Source organism: Rhea pennata, chromosome Z, assembly GCF_028389875.1.
Source record: "Rhea pennata isolate bPtePen1 chromosome Z, bPtePen1.pri, whole genome shotgun sequence".
Taxonomy (NCBI): domain Eukaryota; kingdom Metazoa; phylum Chordata; class Aves; order Rheiformes; family Rheidae; genus Rhea; species Rhea pennata.
Genome location: NC_084702.1, coordinates 73,111,049 through 73,130,282, shown reverse-complemented (window position 1 = coordinate 73,130,282; position 19,234 = coordinate 73,111,049). Strand labels below are relative to the sequence as shown.

The 19,234-nt window shown below is 44.1% G+C and overlaps 1 protein-coding gene across 1 annotated transcript in view; it reads left to right on the top strand.

The window, feature by feature from the left end:
- Nucleotides 1-19,234, top strand: part of CELF4 (CUGBP Elav-like family member 4) — a 709,411-nt gene that overhangs the window by 646,102 nt on the left and 44,075 nt on the right. Inside the window, exons 9-12 of the mRNA XM_062599561.1 lie at nucleotides 9,336-9,401; nucleotides 9,752-9,754; nucleotides 11,228-11,308; nucleotides 16,701-16,844. Of these exons, the coding sequence (XP_062455545.1) occupies nucleotides 9,336-9,401; nucleotides 9,752-9,754; nucleotides 11,228-11,308; nucleotides 16,701-16,844 (294 nt within the window). The remainder of the gene's footprint in view (nucleotides 1-9,335; nucleotides 9,402-9,751; nucleotides 9,755-11,227; nucleotides 11,309-16,700; nucleotides 16,845-19,234) is intronic.

Genomic DNA, 19,234 nt, shown 5'->3' with positions numbered 1-19,234 from the left:
ACTCTCCTGGGAAGAGAAGAAGGGAGAGATCAGAAAACTGGGAGCACAAGAGGCAGCAAATGAGACAGGAGTGGATGTCACGGAATCAGGGACCTGAAATGAGGGAACTAGGAGGGGAGATGGAGCAGAGCGTACCCTTAGCATCCAGAAAACAGGGAATGCTGCGCTGTGGTCTTCTGCCAGTGATGTGCCCATAGAAGGAATTAGAAATAGACCCCACACCGTGCAGCAACCTCCAAACAAGCTTCTTCATTATGGGCCAGGGGATGTCCAGCTTTACCAGAGCCGGGGATGGTGGTCTGATAGCTTTATGGAGCCTTGGATGGGGAGTGCTTTCCAGCACACTGATTTCTTCAGTGCATTTAGGCTGGGTTTAGATTACTGAAATAAAAGAAGAATTTCATCCTGTGTTCATAATCATTTTAAACCCATTGTCTCATTCACTGTTCTCAGGCACCGACACAGTGATGCTGTTTCTGGCTGCCCACCACTGTCAGGAATAGCTTTTTCTTTCCTTATATGTATACACCTCAGAAGTCCCTGGTTACAGGTTTCAGAAAGGGTATATCTGGACTAAAAGACAGCAAGCTTCTACTTTGTACCCTACTTTGAGATCCAGTCCTCTCTAGGGAAGACTAGATGTCAGTATGAACAGGCAGCCAGGTCTTAATGCCCATGTTTCCAAGCCACCACTGAGACTTGCAGCAAAGATGTCCACCATGGGTGAATTCTTGTGCTGTAGAAACTCATGTCTTAGGAGCTGAACCAAGACCATCAATTCATTTTCCCTACATCAACAAAGAGCTATCAGGCAGGAATGCAGTAGAGACAAGATTCAAACTCCATCTGTAATTATTATCATTACCCAAGCTAATTTTATAGGGGAGGAGTTACTGGAATACCACAGCCTTGTCTAGTACCTTGTCAATTAGCTCGCAATACTGTAGATGGGCCCATGGCTGCTTTGGACCAGTCGGTCCCAGGATCAGTCCTGATCATGAGAGATACCATCAAGTGGCATAGGGATAGATATCAGTGAGAGGCATTGGGCGTCCTGAAAGGTGTCAGATAAGAGGAGTTTAGAGAGGGGTTAAATCAGAAGAACAGAGAAAAAAGTGATCTTACTACATCAGTAGAAGATCTAGGAGGAAAACCAAGCCCCGAAGCTTTCAGTTCAGTTATACACAATGCCTTAGAAATCTTCCTGGCTCAGAGGCCCCAAGGCTCCCTAACTTGCTACAGGAAAACTTTGGCTTCGTTGTGTTTATCTACCCTAAATCCCTGGGTGAGTGCTTTCCCTTTCATATTCTATATCAGCAGTTCCAAAAATGCAACAGTGAGCACCTAAAACATCATTATGACTGGGAAGCATTTATTTGACCTATTTGTAACAATCTGCCATGTGCCATAAACCACGCTTTACTGGTAAAATAAATAAGTGAAGGAATGCACTCATTAACAAAATAATAACAAGTTGCCATCTTCAATTGTGGTCTAAGCTACTTTAATGATGCCATGTACTTCCAACGATCATGCAGCAGCCATAATGAATGAGGTTGCTTAAGGCAGTTGTGGGAGCCTTTTGAAAGACAAAATATTTTCTCTTCTGATGTGGAAGAAAGTGCAAATATAAAGCAGGCATTGTGCTAATGTTTTCAGAGGCACCTAAGTGAGTTAAGACCTTGAGTTTTATTTTCAAAGATAACTTAAGCTAAGTTCCCCAAAAATACAGAGTTAAACACCTTAAAAACTCACCCTGATTTATGTGTTTACAGGCTCAGGCAAAGGGAGGGAAGTGTGGTCCTGACTGCTGTTGAATTAGTATGTCACCTTGGGCAGTCACCTGCACCTCTCCACATTTCTGATTCTTCTTTGTCTTTCTCACTCTATGCAGTGGGAACTCTTCACAGCCAGACATGTCTCCTACTGTGTGTTTGCACAGCACCCATCTCAGCAGAGCTGTGATTAAGGATGGGCTCAGAGGCAGAATTATTAAGAAAATGATAAAGATAATCCTGATTCTAGGGATCAGCTATACGAATTTCATTGTAGGCCCATTTATTGTTCCAAACAAGCACCAAAAAATATGCTATGAAATAGCATATTTTCATTTCATAGGGATGCTGTGAAAGGGCTTCTCCAGCTCACAGGAAGGAGCAGGAGATACAAATGTCCTGGACTTCGTGACTCACTTCATGTGTACGGAAAGAGACAATAGAACAACATGTCTTTTACTGTGTGGTGTCCAGCCACTGTATGGCAAAACGAGACTATAAAACACAGGATCAGTCGTTTTCTGCCGGATCAGCACATTCTTTCTGTTATTGCAGTTATTGTTGTGTCTGAATACCTAATTAATTACAACAGTAAACGCTGGCTTCTTTAATCACAGCATCAGCTGTCCTAATCAATCTTAATAATATGGAATCTGTACTATGGCACCCATGAATTTTAATCTACATAAATTTCTTAAGACCTCTCGCAAGCTTGTTGTATGAAATGATATAATTATGGATATAGATTAGGGCTGAAGAGAGTGATTTAAATTGGATTTAAGGAGAAGGTGAATAGAACCCTCCCACTCAGTTATTTATTTATTTGTTGTAATCCTGGCCTTCACACAGCATTTTTTTTTACTATCATTATTTTATTCCCGCACTCCAAACAATTAGTGCTGCCTCTCTTTGCTCGCTCTCTTCCTCTACCCACCCTCTCAGAGGTTTTTGTGGCAAAGTTGCAATTCCTGGGAGAGGTATAAAATACCTAGGGGATTTTGAGAGGAATGAATAGGTGGGGCAGAGCAAAAAGCTGCAGATCTAGGTGACAACACATAGTTGTAGACCCATAGAGGGAGCAGAGCTGCAAAATAGAGTGGAATAAAATAGCTGGAATAAAACATATTTTCTCTGTCAGTCCTTTAAAAGTAGGAAGTGGAAGGGATATCATATTGATCTAAAGGTCACTAATTCCTTCCACTAAAGTGAAATCCCAGAGTGTCTTAGGAGCCCCAAATGTGCCACAACCTGCTTTTGTCACTTGGAAGAATTAGGCTCCCCTAATTTCAGAGAGCATATTTCCTTGACTTGCTTTTACATCCAAGCTAGGACAGTAATACTGTGTGTAGACAGTCTCAATCCATATCCCACCAAGGAAAGTGGAAAGCCCCTGCTTTGATGCAGTGGGAACCAGGTCAGGCACTAGCCATCATCCTTTTTCTTCACTGCTTTCACTTACTCCAGTGCAGATCCTCCTCATTTACACCACTGAGCACCATGGCAAACTCCAGCTCTTCTGTCCTACAACAGTTTTTACCTGGGCACTCACGTAACAGCTTGCTTGCAGACCCTGTAGCTGAGTTACTGGCGTTTCAGGAGGAATTCTTTATAGAACATCACTTAAACTGATTTTATTTATTTTTTAACAACATATTTTATTCTGTCACCTCCATCCTTTTATTCTTTGAAAGAAGGTAAATGCTGGCCCTAAAGCTAGCTGAATGCCCCTTTAGAAAGTTAGACTTCAGGCTGCAGATATATCAGTAGTAAGAAAGCTTCGTGGTGTTAATTTTAAAGCACTGGTATTTCATGCTGACTTGTGAAATCATCCTTGGTTTTTGGCATCAGGCAAAGGATTCGGAAAGTGACATTAATGGATCTACTTTCTTTGAAGGACTTGGGAGTCATTTCTTGACTTCTGCCTAATGAATAAGTGCTGCCTTTGTTAAATTTATATTTATGGCCATATAGTAGGTCACTGGCTTGTTTTATGTCTCCAGGTTTATGGAAGGTTATCTGCCATGGTCACCTTGTGGCATCTTGGCCAGGATCATCTCGCAAAGAGACAATTGTATCTAAGCAGGATTTTTCCCATGGAGATATGGAAATTATCAAATTAATATAGAGGCGATGTCCAGGGATAAGGCTCTTGCCCTGAGCTGCCAAATGAAGTTACTATTAGCATCTGTTTTCACAGTACACCTTTAGTTTGCCCTGGCAAGGCCAGATCCTCAGCTTCTGTAAAGCAGCAAAGCTAAACTGACTTAAGCAGGGCTGATGTGATTGATACTTGTCTGCTGGTCTCTCAGGAGCCTCTGAACCTTTTTCACTTCACTAACTGATCCTCAGTGTATAGGTTACATCACTTTTAATCTCTTAAATGTCTGTATATTGGACATAAGATCTTCAGGAGTCTGACCACAAGGAAAGCTATTTCAAGTGGTATCTATGGGCACATTTACACAGCTAGTTGCTAACACATCCAAGGTCTTTTGCTGATGTTACAAGTTAGAGTCATACTAGTTTTCATCCAGATGTCCCCACAGATGCATTATAATATACTTGTCCCTAAACTAGTATCCTCTACATACCCATTGCTCTTACGGGCCTTACTCAGCTGTATAACTCCGGATCACAGCAGACTTATGCTGCAGCACAAATAGCAAACAGAGGAGCTGAGGTCTGTCCGCAGCCCTGTCTGCCCATATTGTCTATGAAGGTGAGCATTGTTTATTGGGAATGTCAGTGAGATGATGAGTAGCAAGAATAAGGAGGTACTATTATTATATGTGGGTGCAGGTATGTATGTTTGGCTGGGTTTTTTTGTAAGGTGTGTGACCACTTCTGGAATACAGAGGTCACACTCTTAAAAAGGATGCTGGAAAATTCACAGGTGTTCAGAGAAGAGTTAAAAGAAAGGCTCACAGTGTGGAAAGATTATGCCATCTTTGAATTCGGACTGTCAGTTTCCAGGGCTATCAGATCCATTACTTGTTGCCACACTAACTTCAGCTAATATTTGCAGTAACAGAGAAGGCATGTCAGCTGGATGGGGAAAAAGAATGACTATTATTAAAAAAGGAGGCGGAGACGGGGTCACATGACTACCTCAGCTGAGCATGAAGGCCACAGGGGTCTAAGGCCTCAGTTCCGCACAGATAGGATACCACATTAAAAGATGTGTATCCGATGGAGAAATAAAGCAACCTTCCCTCGTGGTCACTTGTGCCAAGACACAGAAATAATTCATGTCTCCCCACCACTTTGAATTTTAGCAAGTCATTTGCTCCAGCATGCTATCACAAGCAATCCTTGGGGAAGGTTGGCTATCTGAGTCCTTACTGAACTTCACAAAGGCCATTAGTATGTAAGTAGGCTGTCACTTTACTGAACACAGCATGGCCACAACTTCTTCGGATGTGTAATCTGTGTCTTGAGATTTTTGGACCTATACTAGCCATTGGCTTCATCTATGCTACTGCTAGAAGCACAGGCAGTTATGCTCTTCACTAAGTTTAATTCATCTGGCCCCATGAGCAGCACCATGAGTGCATACTCATGGATGCGCAGGCTGCCATGGCATCCTGGTGGGGTCCCCAGCTGGCCCTGGAGTCTGTGTCTCTTCATAGTCTCTGTTAACCAGCATAGACACATCCACTCATACATCTTTATTTGCTAAGGAAACATGCTCTTAGAGCTAAGGAAGCTGAGCATTTCACTGAGCAAAAGTCATCACTTTTGTTTTTAAGAGCTCCCAAGTTAAAGCCCTGCAGATAGTGACTCCCCGTGAGTGCCTTTCCCAAACAGCAAAGGTAGGATGTGAGACTATGAATCAGACACAGGGTTCCAAGCTGAGCATTGCTGCCTGCCTGTGTGGTCTCGTGCTATAGCCTGGAGATACTCTCCTCTTGCTCTTTTTCAAGAGTGTCCAGGGATGCTTGGGCTGGTGATACTGTGTCTGAAGCCAACCACAAAAAAACTTTGTATCTTATTTACCTTTGACTAAGTGATTCCCAAGTTGATTTCAAACATGACTGAAATCGGGGGAGAGTCTTTCCACTGACTTGCATATGTTATGAGCCAGGAGGAAATTCTTTTTGTGATCTGGGGCACAAAATAGTCTCCTAAGAGACACCCAATTAGATAATACCCTTGCTGACAAGTCCTAAAGGCCCAGGAAAATAAACAACTCTAAAAGCTTTGTGTGGGAGGCAAAAAGGCTGCATTTAGAGGTCTGTTGTTCCAATTGTTTAAATAAAGCATTTGCCCAGTTTTAATTTAATCTTAAAAGTTAAGAAAGGTTTTCAGGGGAAACTCTCTGAGCTGATTGGCTTGGTTATGATGAGCAGAATAAGGTTCAAAGGACAGGCAAGATATCCACAGCTGGAGTAAGAAGAGTGGCTCTCCATTGGGTCAGGAGGCTTTGTTCAGTTTTTAGTGTTGTCACAAGGACAACATGTGTCCCAGGACACCATCCAAATCATCCAGATGATGCACTGCTCCTGGAGCTGCTAACATGTGTTCTGAAGAAGTAATCAGTCCCAGTGAGCTTTAATTCATTTATAAAAGTCTAAGTCCAAAGCAGGGTACAGGGGAAAGGTGTTTAATTCAGAGGAAAGTTTTATTTTTTATCTAAACCAAAATCAGAATAAGTATTTGGTTCCCTTCAAGAAAGGCCATGGCCTGGATTCTCAGGCCCAGGAAGCAAGAAGTAAGATCAGCCATGGGCCCCAGAGGCAGTGAACTTGGTAGCTCTAGCACAGGGTTGTTGGTGTTGAGTCTCTGAAACCCTGAGATTTCGCTAGATTGACTGAAACCCTGGAGTTCCTGACAGCATCTTGCAAAGGAACTTGTCACATGGACAGCATAACAGAAAAGCAGGTTTCTGTCAGAAATCCATTCAGAGAGACAGCCTTCCCAATTTTCAAAGGAATAAAGTTAAAATGGAACCAGCCCAATGACTCATTTCAACAAATTGGCACAAACTCTACCAGAGAAAGAGGTACTCTCTCAGAGCTTCTCTGACTACCCATATTCTCCAAGAGCACTCAAAGGGATGAGCTATCATAATTATTGTGAGCTGATGGTTTATCTGCCTCTTGATACCTAGTGATAAAAGGAGCTATCTACTGTGATCCTCAGTTGAAGATTTTTGTTGTCATAGCACTCTGTGGTCAGGACATAGACTAAGCTATAGCTAGGAGAGTGGGGAATTTCCATGCATTCACAGCTGAGGCAAGGAAGAAAGCAAAAGAACCACAGTAAGATAGGGACTACTCAATGACTTGTCCTGTGTCGAAGAAGAGACAGTCACTGCTAATTGTCAGTGTGTGAGAGGGGATGGTCATGCCTAGGTTCTAGCCTCAGCATTTATACTACTTTCTACAAGGGCTGCAGATTGAGCAATGTCAACATGGAAACCTTGGAAAAAGCATTTTCCTCCTACACTGCCCTCCTACAGGGCTGATTTGCAGTGTCTGAGAGGTGTGACCTGCTGCTCCAGCTAGGCTAACCTGGGCAGAGAAAATGTCAAGAAGCCAGGAAATGCTGTGAATGCAAAGAATGAAATCTTTTCTTGAAAATGGGGAACTCACTCTACAAAGAGAGGAAGAGTCATGGCCATGACTATGTCCAAAATGTCTAATCCTCCCAGACACATAAACACCAAAATGCTAAAAAAATGATTTTCATCTCCTGAGCATCCAAGAGAACTTCTTCTAGCTCTATAAACACCAAGGAAGGGTAGACTGAGGCACCTATCCTCAGAAAGTCAGCTAGGAATTCAACCAACCACCTTACAACCTGAACTCAGGATCTCATTTGTTCCTTGCTGTAACTATCCTGTCCTCAAAGTCCTTGTGATCCACTGACCACCGTAATCAATTGGGCCTTTCCAATACTTAGCCGAATAGCTAGGTTTCTCCCCTCCAAGTTGGGTCTTCCCACCGTTCTTCCTTGTATTTTGGAAGATAAGTGTAGTAGGAAACCTTGCAAGCTTCCATCATGATCATTGATATTTTTTGACATTAAGGTTCAAATGAGTAGCTGCATCTGTAGTAAAACACTCTGTCCATTTGCCTGGGTCTGTAACACTCATGTTTGCCAGCCTTTTCTGCACCTTGGCATGCAGTTAGTGTCTTTCCTGGGTAGGTCAATGTCACCAGATTTTCTTCCAAGAGGACCTACATCTATGTATCCTCCAAGCCCTTGCCTCCAGCCACACCTCCCTTCTTGTAGAAAGGAAGAAGGTGAGAAGGAGGGGTAAAGTGGCAGCTCCCTAAGGGATCATCCAAAAAGTACGAAGTCGGAGGGACTGCATAAACGTAGAACTGTGCAGCACCAATAAATACAAATTAAACTCATAACAAGAAGTGAAATATTAGGGCCAAGGTGACATTTGGACTGGAGGTTCAGCCAAGCTTTACTTTAAATATTTTATTGCTGCAGATGAAGAAAGAGCTTATCCAACACGTTTCTCTTTCTCTCTCTCTCTCTCCTCTTCTCTCTCTCCTTGTCAACCAAAGAGGAAGAAGGAAAAAAATATTAACTAGCTTTGGCTGTATTTGAGCTAGACTTCAAAGTTTCACAAAAATAAACAGTTTTAGGGGGTAGATAGACACACCTGTAAAGAGAGAAAGTGTACTTTGAAGCCAGCAAGGGATTGCGTGCTTTATGCGGAGAATCATACCATCCCCTCTGGAGCAGGCAAATGGTGTTCCCCTTCCCTCCAAGCAGCCTCTCCTCTGCCCCACAGCAGGCTGCTTAGCAGCAAAGTAGTCCTTCAAAGGGACATCAGGATAGCAGGAGCAAGTGCTCCATTCTGTTCTCCTTGCTCCTGCTGTGCACCTGTTGTTTCATGCTCTAACTGAAAGTTTCATGCGACTATTGCTGTCACTTAGAGTAAGTTCTCCTGTCTTATCTCAACAAACTATGAAAGTTAAGTTTTTACCTCATGCTTAAGTAGCATGCAGAGTGTAGGGAAAGGAAGAAAGAGGTTTCTTTCCCAGGATATTTCTGTCTTGCCAAAGTGCTTCTCCCCTGCCAGACCTGAGAGGAGGAGTAGGCTTTTCCCTAGTGCTGTTGGTGGTGCAGTTTCTCACTAGAGCACTCAACACTGGCAGGGGCTTTACCTCAAAATGCACATGCTGAGGCTCGCCTCCCACCTAGATGTGCAGTAAGACAACCCATACAGACCTAGGCAAGCGTCCTGACTACAGGGGAAGTAAAGATGCTTTCATGAGGAAAAGTTTCTTGTGACTCACCTGCCCTTTAGGGACTCTGCAGCTCTGCACTGCTCAGCATGCCTAGGATATTTGCTAGAATTTGTGTATCTTTGCTCCAAACTGCCACAAGGCCACAGTGTGGGGACGGAGCCCCTCTGGTAGGCATGGAGGGGCTCTGCATAGTTGTGTCTATAGGGCGAGTGAGCTGCTCCTGTTCTGTGACTCAGTCTCTGGGTTCGGCCGTCCCATACCACATACCACTGAGGGAAGAGAAAGTGAGTGTGTCTATCATATTTTTAATCCCTTAATTCCTTCTCTCTCTCTTCTGTCTCCACAGCACAGAGCCCCACTGCAGCAGACCCCTTGCAGCAAGCCTACGCTGGAGTGCAGCAGTACGCAGGTCGTTAGTATTAACACTTTCTCCCAATAAACCTTTCACTTCTCTAAAGCCTTTAATATATGAACACACCTGAGGGGGGCTGGTGGAAGGGAGTTGCTGGCTGGTACAGGGGCAGCCAGGACATTAGGGTCCCAGATTAAATTTGGGCTCATCATGAAAACAAATATAAAGGTTCATGTTCTTCTCTCCCCAAGGGGATAACCTTCTCTCATGAAACATCTCTGAAAAGGCTCCCACTGACCGGTACTTCAGTGTAGTTTCATTGATAGGACAGAGTTAGGTCTGCCAAGGACAGTGAACAAGTGGGAGATCAGCCCAGTAACCCCACTGATTTGGTGAGGCACTTGCTCTAGCAGGTCTACTGAGGCTTCCAGGGAGTGGGTAGGTGGGTAGCCAGACCCTACAGACCCTCTCCTGCTATGCCTGACAGTGTATGCCTGTACAAACCACATTTTAGGGTGCCTCCATTTTGTATTTTGACCATACATGAGATGTGCTAGTGTTCAGTAGCTCTGGCAAAGCTAGAGGTTCAGTTGTTGAAGCAGGGAGCCCAGAAGAGGCTGTCCAGCCTTCCTGAGAAGCCACTAGCTCCAGGGCTATCCCTGTTACATTGCTGCTAGTACCCCAGCTTGTTAGTCTGAGTCCCTTGCTAAGGAACTGTGTAGATATACTCTCCATTCCCCAGCAGCTTTCTACATGACTCCCAAAGGGTCAGTCTCTGTTCATTCTCATGTCACCATGTATGCCAAACAGCTCCTTTGCAGTTGATGGACTGACACCAGTCAATGTGACCTGGTGCAGACCATGACCCTGCCGTGTTCAGCCTCCCTTCATGAGGTGCCCATGGCAAATGTTGTGAGGAAGCTGCCACCCTGAAGTCATTATTTCCTGTGGTAACTGGAGCAATCATGGGTTCCCGCTGAGGAATGGCTATTATCTCATGTCAGTGCTGTATCTGGAAACTTAATTTAATTCTCCATGTAGGGCTTCATTTGCCAGTGTTTTAGTTATTGTCATTTATTGCTTGTGAGGCTTGATAGATGGGAAGCAGCTCAACCCTTTGAGCTGTTAATTAACCCCTCTGCACACACATGCCCCCTATCCCCCTCTCTCTGGGCTTGCAGGCGACCTGTACTCTGTATTTTTAGCAGCAAGACACATCATCTACCATCTGTAGCTCCCCATGTCTGCTTAGTGGGGGAGTTCAGGTGGGGAAAATTGTTTAATTGCTGCACACTGTTTCCACTGTGTTTCTGTGAGACAGAAAGTACCTATATATGTGAAAGAAAATATAAACCTGACAGTGTATATGTGAAACTGCACATGTAGTGTGTGTGCATATGAAGGTTAGAGTAAGAGAGAGAGAGAAAATACTGTGTGACCCATTTTTATGAGCATATGAAATAATCAGAGTGCAAGAGAGATCACCTACAGAAACACAGTGCATGTGTTCTCTGAGTGGATATAAGCTGTGGCATCAACGTGCTGGGCTAGTGAATTAATGTGTTTGTGGTACCATCCGAGATAGGTATGTCTCTGCTGGGGGAGATCTCAGTGGAGTGCTCCATTTACACCAGTGGGTAGTCTCACGTCTTGCTGCTGACTAAGCTGAAGGGATAGTAGGTGCTCACAGCAAAGTGGCACCACCTAGAGCACCACTGTGATGTTGCTACTGCATCTCAGGCTATATGAGATCTCTCCCTTTACAGAGCCAAAATCCAGGTGGACAGCCCACCTCCAGCTTAGTGTAGTCGTTTGGTGTGAAAACTCCTTGTTTCCCAGTGCTGAAATCTATCCCTCTTTCTTCTCTCCCTTTCTTTCCCTTATAGCTGCTTATCCTGCTGCTTATGGCCAGATTAGTCAAGCGTTCCCACAGCCGCCTCCCATGATCCCACAGCAACAGAGAGAAGGTGAGTAAATGAGCTGTTCTCCTTTCTGGCCCCAGCATGCCATCCCCACCTCACTGCTTCCCTTCCTCATATGCCTAGAGAGAGGTCATCAAAAGCCCCATTGCCTTGAATTTTTGGTCTGCTGAGTCTATTCCCTGTTTCTGTATGTGTCACGGCATCCTCAGCACTAACAGTAATCTGCGGGAACATCCTCATGGGGAATCGCTGCTGATATCTTCTTCACAGCCCCCAGGGAGGGGAGCATACTTATATGCATGGGCCATGGAAAGGCTGGGTAGCGACATAGGCAATAACGTCCAGCAGGGGTCTGTGTTAGAGATAGTCAACAATAATGCAGATGAAAAATGCAGCTGCATTGCAATAAAGGATTTAATAGGAAACAAAGCACTGGTGACCCTTCATCAGAAGCCAGAAATATGATTTCAAACACCTGCTATTTTGATTACCAGCTGATCTAGTCCTTTCTGCCTAACCCTTGATAATCTGGAGAGAAATCATAGTGTAACGTCTATGCTGGGACAAGATGAATAACGTAGAATGGCCTATTTCTCTATACTGACTATGGGAAGAGTTAACTAGTCCAGAGGAGGGAATAACTGCCCTGTAGACATGAAACGTAGAGAGAGACAGATCTCCCACTATTGCATGCAAATGTTTTGGGAGGCATCCATGCCATTTAATGTTGTGTTCCCAAAAGACTGTCCTTTATGTTCCTCTTGCTGTCAGTGGAGAGAAGTGGGATCCTCAGAGGGCAATCCGCTTAGGTATTCTCTACTGTCCTCTAGGGAGTCTTTTACTTTCTTTTGATTAGAAGAGGAGACTGCTTGCCTAAGCAATGCGTTTAAGTTAGGTGTCTCAGCTTAGTGTAGAGACCCTCATTTTAAATAATTACATTTTAACTTTTTTCCTCTATTAGATCACTAATTCAGATATATTCTGTTATATGTGTTATTATATATATATAATGATATTAAATATTTTAATATGGTGTAACAGTCAGAATGAAATGAATCAAGATTACACTATCAAACTGAAACATTCTGATGGCCTAGAACTACTTTGAGGGAGAAATCTCATTTTGTGAGAAAATTAGAGTGTTGGCATTTCGATCTAATTTGGAATTAATTTTTTTCCGATGTCAGAATTTCCTAGGGAACACAACTTCCAGCTCCTGATTAGCTCTAGTACACGTCCATGCTGTGAGAACAGATGCACAGACCTAACATATCATTATGGAGATGTTTCCCCCATGCTGAAGGACTTTGCTTTTTATTACTTACTGGGGCTAGATTAAGCACAGGACAAAATGGCGAGCAGTCCATTGCTTCGCATAGTATTAAGCCAGGAACAATCAGAAGCAATGGATGCTATGCACATTTTGAATATCTGCTGCCCAAAGACTCCGATGCTCGTAAGGCATACACTGTCTCTGTGCACTGAGGGCGAGTGTCACCCAGTGGACGAGTTATCTCATATCACCTTGCTCCTACCTGTAAATGGCTAGTATTGAGCATGGTTAGGGACCAGATGTTTAAGATAGACCACTGGTCCAGTGTAGGTTGCCCTTCTAAGTGTTCTCCACTCACCTACAGTGCTTGGCTGTTGTAGCTTTCCCTGCTGCTTGCTGGAAGGGAGAATCTCTGGAGCACAACACTCCATCTTAACACCAGGTCGAGACCTTTAAGACTCTCTAACCTTTAACAGGAAAATGCAGCAAGAGGGAATTTTAGTAATAATAACACTCAGTGCTGAAAAGATGTTTGCAAGGATCTGCACAAACATTGATTTGTTAATGAACCAGTCCTACCACAACAATAACACTGATGATCACGTTGTTAATAACAATGCTAACTCTCAGGTCCTACATCCTGGTTGGATAACAAGCCCAGAGCTGCTCCGCTGCTGCAGTGCTCCTGTAGAGATTAGTCATTACTTCCACACGAGTGCTGAGGCTGTCAGCAGCTGATGGGTTGCATAGGGTGGAACAGATCCAAAATGATCAAAGCGAAGATGAAGTTTTGATTCAGACCACATCAACCAGGCAAAATTTGGGGGTAATTCTGAGTTTGTATGGTATTACTCATTCTGATTTGGGTTCTGAAACTCAGATATACACTTAGACATTACACTGGAGTGGTGCAGGCTTGTGACTTGTATCTGCTCTGCACGCAGGAATGGCAGGGACTTAATAGCAAGCAGAAGCAGAAGGTCAAAGAAGTTACAGCCTCTCAGTATTTGCTGCAGAAGTGAGACATACATCCCATTTTCTGTGCAGCCAGGCCAAAGGCTGCCTGCTAATTTTGCACACCCTTATAGGAGAACCCATTTTTAATTTTTGTTGGAAGGACTCTCCGGCCATAGCCTCTCCTTATGACACTGATTCATGGCGTTGTAGCAGCCGACCCCAGCTTAGGTATTTGGACCTTACTCACATTGACAGTGGGCATGCAAGGGCAGGCTGAGTCTGGTGCTGTGCCCATGCTATACTACCTCAGCAATGAGCTTGAGGCTGAGGAGTACTGGCATAGCAACGGTTTAGCAGAAGTAAATGCCGGTTTGGCTAGGCCTATGGAGATCTCTACCACATGCTCCAGTGCAGGTGAGCATTTCCATTAACCAGCATGATTTGCATGTGAAACACAAACCATTCATAGAACACATTTCTTTCAACTTTTTCCCCCTTTTGATCAAATCATGGCTATCTCTGTTTATTGTATATTAATGAACAGAAATATTTATTACTTTAGGCAATAAATTCAAGAGTCAGGGTAGGTGTCAGGGTAAAAATGAACCTTGAGTCTCTTCTCATAAAGCATTGTCAGGGCTAAATATTCAGTTGACTTTCAGAAATCAGTGTTAATGTGTTTGGTAAAGAATTCTGGCACTATATTCAGCCCTGAAATGCCAAGTGTAATGGTCTCCATTAACCCAGTCCAAAGTAAGCCCTTTCTCTTGACACTTGAAGTCTTCAGTGAGATTTTACCTTTCCAAATGTGATATTCCTCTTTCCAATGATCCTGATTTAAAACTCATAGCACAAGTGCACTGAGAGCTAACTTGCTTTTCATAGCATTCTGAGCTGAACATTTCATAAGTTCAGTTTCTCAAATATCTATACATATGCACAAAATGGATGGCCATATACATACATGTGTAGTTTTCCATGCAATGCCCAGATTTACTTGACTCAAGTGAAAAAGACAAGGTAGAAGAGTAGAGACAGAGGAAGCTAATTTTGTGAACTCTTTACTGAGAAGTCTAACCATAAAAGACAACTTATGGATGGATGGATGGATGGATTTAACAAGAAATTGCTTGTTTAATCCTAATGGCAGTATTTTTATATGTGAGGGTAGGAAAACAAATCAGATTAGTCCGGGTTGTTTTTCAGTAACAGGTGAAGTTTGCAACACTGGAAAATAGCAAAAGTCCTCTTTAGTTACCTACAAAATGAATTTGGCCTTAAATGTCTGAATCAGTGCAGGAAGCCACAGCATGGTTTTCTTATCCTTGTTTTGAAGCAGAACTGAGATTTTGGGAAGGTCTCTGCCCTTCTACATCCTCCCTGGTCTCTCCTTCTTGGTCTCTCCTTAGTGTTAGGCAATGCTGATTTCAAGGTTAGCTAAAGGTTGTTCTCTCCTTGAGCCAACCTCTAAATCTGGGGTAGATGAAGTTACGTGCCTCCTGATCTGCCTTATGCCTTAGTAGGTGTTTCTCAGCACATGCAGGCAGAATCCCTACTCGTGCACAACACATCCAAGACCCCAGGAAATGCAGCTGGCATTTCTGAACGAATTCGCCAGTTTTGCAGAGCAAACTGCTGGCTCTGGTGATGTCAGTGGGAATTTTGCCACTAATTGCGGGAAGGCCAAATTTTACCCATTCTATTGAAATGTGGATCTCAAATCCCACAGCAGAAGTGCTCTAGGGTATGTTCAGATGAACAAATGAATTTTTCCCTGCTATTCTGGACCATGGTCTTCTCCTGGGCAGAATTTTCTTCTACTCAAACAGACACCTAAGGGGGTCAGTGTTTGTTTAACACTTTCAGACAGTTACATATCTAGTTTATCTTGCCAATAATGCCACATTGGGTGGAACTGAACTGCAGCAAGGACTGGGAAAGGGGTAGTTGTGAATGAAGAGACTTAGGAAGAGACAGACAGCACTGGGGGGAGAGAAGGAAGAGTTTGGCATGAAACACGGGAGCCTGAATGTGGGCCGCTGAAGTTCAGAAGTAATTTAGCTAAACAGATGACTGGGTGCCTAATTAGTTAATTATCCCACCATACCACTATCCCCCCATTTGGAAGAAACACTGTCACCATCCTCATGACCTCTAGGAAATGCGTGAGATGCAAAGGATCAGCTGTTCCTTCGTGACAGTCCTTTTAGCAAATTAGTGGGGAAAATTGTGCTTAGCAAATATTCATTAGGGCTTCATTTTCCATTAATCCAAAAGGAAATGTGGAGAGCCTGTGACTTCAATCACGCTGAGGCCCAGGAATTTTAATGAGCTTTAAATGGGCATCTGTCAGAATCCTGACTTCGCCGTACTTCTCCTGCCAGCCAGGGGGATGAGTAATGGCTAATAAAAGGTGGGAGCATCTAGGCGAACTCCTCTCCCTAACAGGAAAGGCAAAGTTGTAATTTGCTCTGTTATGACACTGTAATTATGCCCTGATGAAGAAAGTGAGAGTATTTTCTTTTTTTTTTTTTTTTTAAAAAAAAAAGGAAACCTTTCTTTCCCCACACTGTGCCCCAGTCATGAATGGGAGAAGGTTGGCTCAGTCAGGTCACAGGTACGTTGGCTGAGGGGAAGGAGAAAACTCCATTTCCCTCTGTCCTCTTACCTTACAGCAGGGAATATGCACTAATTCACCTCAACCCCTCCAGAGAAAACCAGAGACAGAGTTACCTGTCGAGGTCAGTGAAAAGCTGGCCAGAAACTGGAAATCCCCTTAGAAATAATCCCAAGACAAAAAAACTCTCTCTGCCTCCTGAAACTAGGCATTTTTTTGCCAGTGAACAATACTGGAGACCAGTGTAGACAAATAAGGGAAGGTCGTTATGATAGATGCTGTGTTGTTAGTCATGAAGTTTTCTAAAGAGGATTAAACAGTAACAGTGCACAGATTAGCCAAAAACAGACTCCGAAAACACATCCCTCACCTACTGTTTCCCAGCTGAGGAAAGCCAGACTTTGGCAGATGTGCAGAGCAATACAGGGAACCATTTTACCAAGACTCTGTAAGGTGAGCTGTATGGACCAATTCCCAGAGAAGACCCCTCACCAGCCAGAGAGGACAGAGGGGACCAAAGTAAATGTCCACCATATGCTTTCTTATATTCTATTCCTCTCCATTCATGAGTCTCCCTCCTCTCTTCACAGGACCAGAGGGCTGTAACCTGTTTATCTACCATCTGCCCCAGGAGTTTGGGGATGCTGAGCTGATGCAGATGTTCCTGCCTTTCGGTAATGTCATCTCCTCGAAAGTGTTTGTGGATCGGGCGACAAACCAAAGTAAATGCTTTGGTGGGTAAAGATAACAAAACAATTAGATTCATCCAGGAAAGGGCTTTCTCTGAATACTTTACCTTTCAAACTGCTTTCTCTCTGCTTAAGCTTTATGATTTCTCTCAGTTACTCCTGTCGATACTTTCCCCCTTCCCTCTTTCTTTCCTAATTGTCTCATGCTCAGAATTGTGTGCGCTGCTTAGAGGTGAAGGATTGGCATCTCACCAGCAGCTGGGTACTGTGGATGCCAGTGGTGGGGCATAAAATTCCACCCCTTGGAAGGGAGGTGGGAGGGTGCAGAAGAAATTAAAATATCTGGAGAAAAATGAATGGGGCTGGGGGGGTTGCTGAAATGCTGATGGGGTCAGTAGTGGGAGCATGTGACAGAAGGGGAATTTCTGTACCTAATGGAAGGGAAAAACAGGTTGTGGGGCTGAAGGTAAGACAGAAACTGAGGGCAGCTCTCCAGAGGGTGTAATGCATTAGTTGCAGAGGAACAAGGGCTGAACAACACCCACTGAAGATTTGGTCTTCTCTGAGGATGGACTGCAGGCAGCCATGCTCTGAGCCTGACGGACCTGAGTCAGCACTACAGCAGATGCAAGTAACCCAAGCCAACCCTCAGCTAATATACCATTCTGAAAGGCCAAGTTTACTTGTTTGAAAGTGCTCACATAGCTCTGGCCTCACCGCTGGCTCAACTTTGCCAGCTTGGAGTCTGAGCAGAGCACAGCCCTAGCTGCCCGCAGTCCACAGGGAAGGGACACCCTAAGCTGCACCCACAGAGAGAGCATGGACCAGGGCTCAGCTGGCCAACAGCCACATGGCAATGAGTGCATGATGTCTCAGTGGGACCCTGCCATTTGCAAGGGTGTTGCAGTGAAGTGTCCTTTGGGCAGTGCTGTGGGGTGGGGACCCTGCCACATTTGGTCCCATTCTACCTGGGGAACAAGAAATCACCCCCATCATTGTGCCCAACAGTGGGATATGCAATTTCTGGTTCTCCACCATCCCACGTTCTTTGCACACTTTCCATGAAAAGTGCAATGGGACAAACTATTGCTTTTCTTTTTCCAGTTACTTGCAGCTGATCTGGACTCTGCCTCTCAGGCAAACTTCCAGACTTAAAACTTGCTTAAGTTTCATTTGGCTTTAAAGTCACTCTCAGCCCATACACTATGTTCCCCTCCCATGCTGCCTTCCCCCTTCCCTTCCTGGACAGCCCCCCCTCCCACAGCTCTTGACTCATTCCCTGCTAGCTTTGGTGCATGACAGAGAGTACATCCAAGAGTTTTGTGCCACTTCTCTGCACAGTTCTTCCTACTCAGCCACAGAGTGTCTGAACAGGCTTTTTTGCTCTTTGATTGAAGGAGCTCTGACCCCTAACATGAGGTGACACTATGTCCCCCCCTTCTTCAGCAGTTATTGAGTTCCTGCAGCCTCAAGCACTAGAGGAAAAAATGAGTAATGCAATGAGTTTAGTGTGAGGAAGCAGCAGGGAGGTTTGAAAGAGGAACTATGAGTTAGACCCTTTCTCTCTAGAGTCCCCCTGCCTTTTTAGCGCTCTAACTGTATTAAAGCTCAGAACAAAATGAGTAGACCAGTACAACTTTAGGTAACATTGAAAGCTAATGCTCCAAGGATATCAACGGGTTAGAAATGGAACTTTGGCAATGAGATTGCCATTCCTATCACAAATAATGTTTAGGGGTGTACTGACCCTAGCTCTCCTCGTATTCACAAGAAGAAAGACCAAGGGTAAATGCGGAAGAAATGAAGTGAGAGGCAAATCCAGCAAAAGAGAGTATCTTCTGCACAGAAGTTTACTTTTCCTCCCCTTATTTCAAAAGCTCTTTGGCTACAAGGCTTAAAGAGAATGATAACACATACTTAGTTTGTTGGCCAATGTCATGCGGCTGACCTTATTGCTGCTTCCAAAGCACTGCGAGGTTGTGACTGATAGCTAAGTAGGGATTGAGGGGTTTAAGCATAAATTTATCCTAACTGTGAGTCTTACTGTAAGAAGAGAACCTGAAACGCAACTTGTTTGGTGCAGTAACCTCCAAAACTAATGGTGAGATATTACAGCCAGAGAGCAGGAAGATGCCTCTTGGATGTGTAGACCTCAAGCTCGTGGGCAAGCAAAAATAGGAGTTACAGAGATCAAGAGGGTGGATCTTAGTCACTTTGTATTAGCTTCTCATATCCGAGACCAATCAGTCTGGGAGCTCAGGCATTAGATCAGAGCAGCTGAGTTTTCTCTGACTTTAACTCAGTTTCCCTTAGAGCTGTGCACCTAGTGTGACTGTTGGTCTTAGACAAACGTGCTGACTGCACAGCCATGTGCACCATCTCCAGAGGCACAGAAATAACAGAAATAGAGGCAGTTAATTATCACAAGTATATCA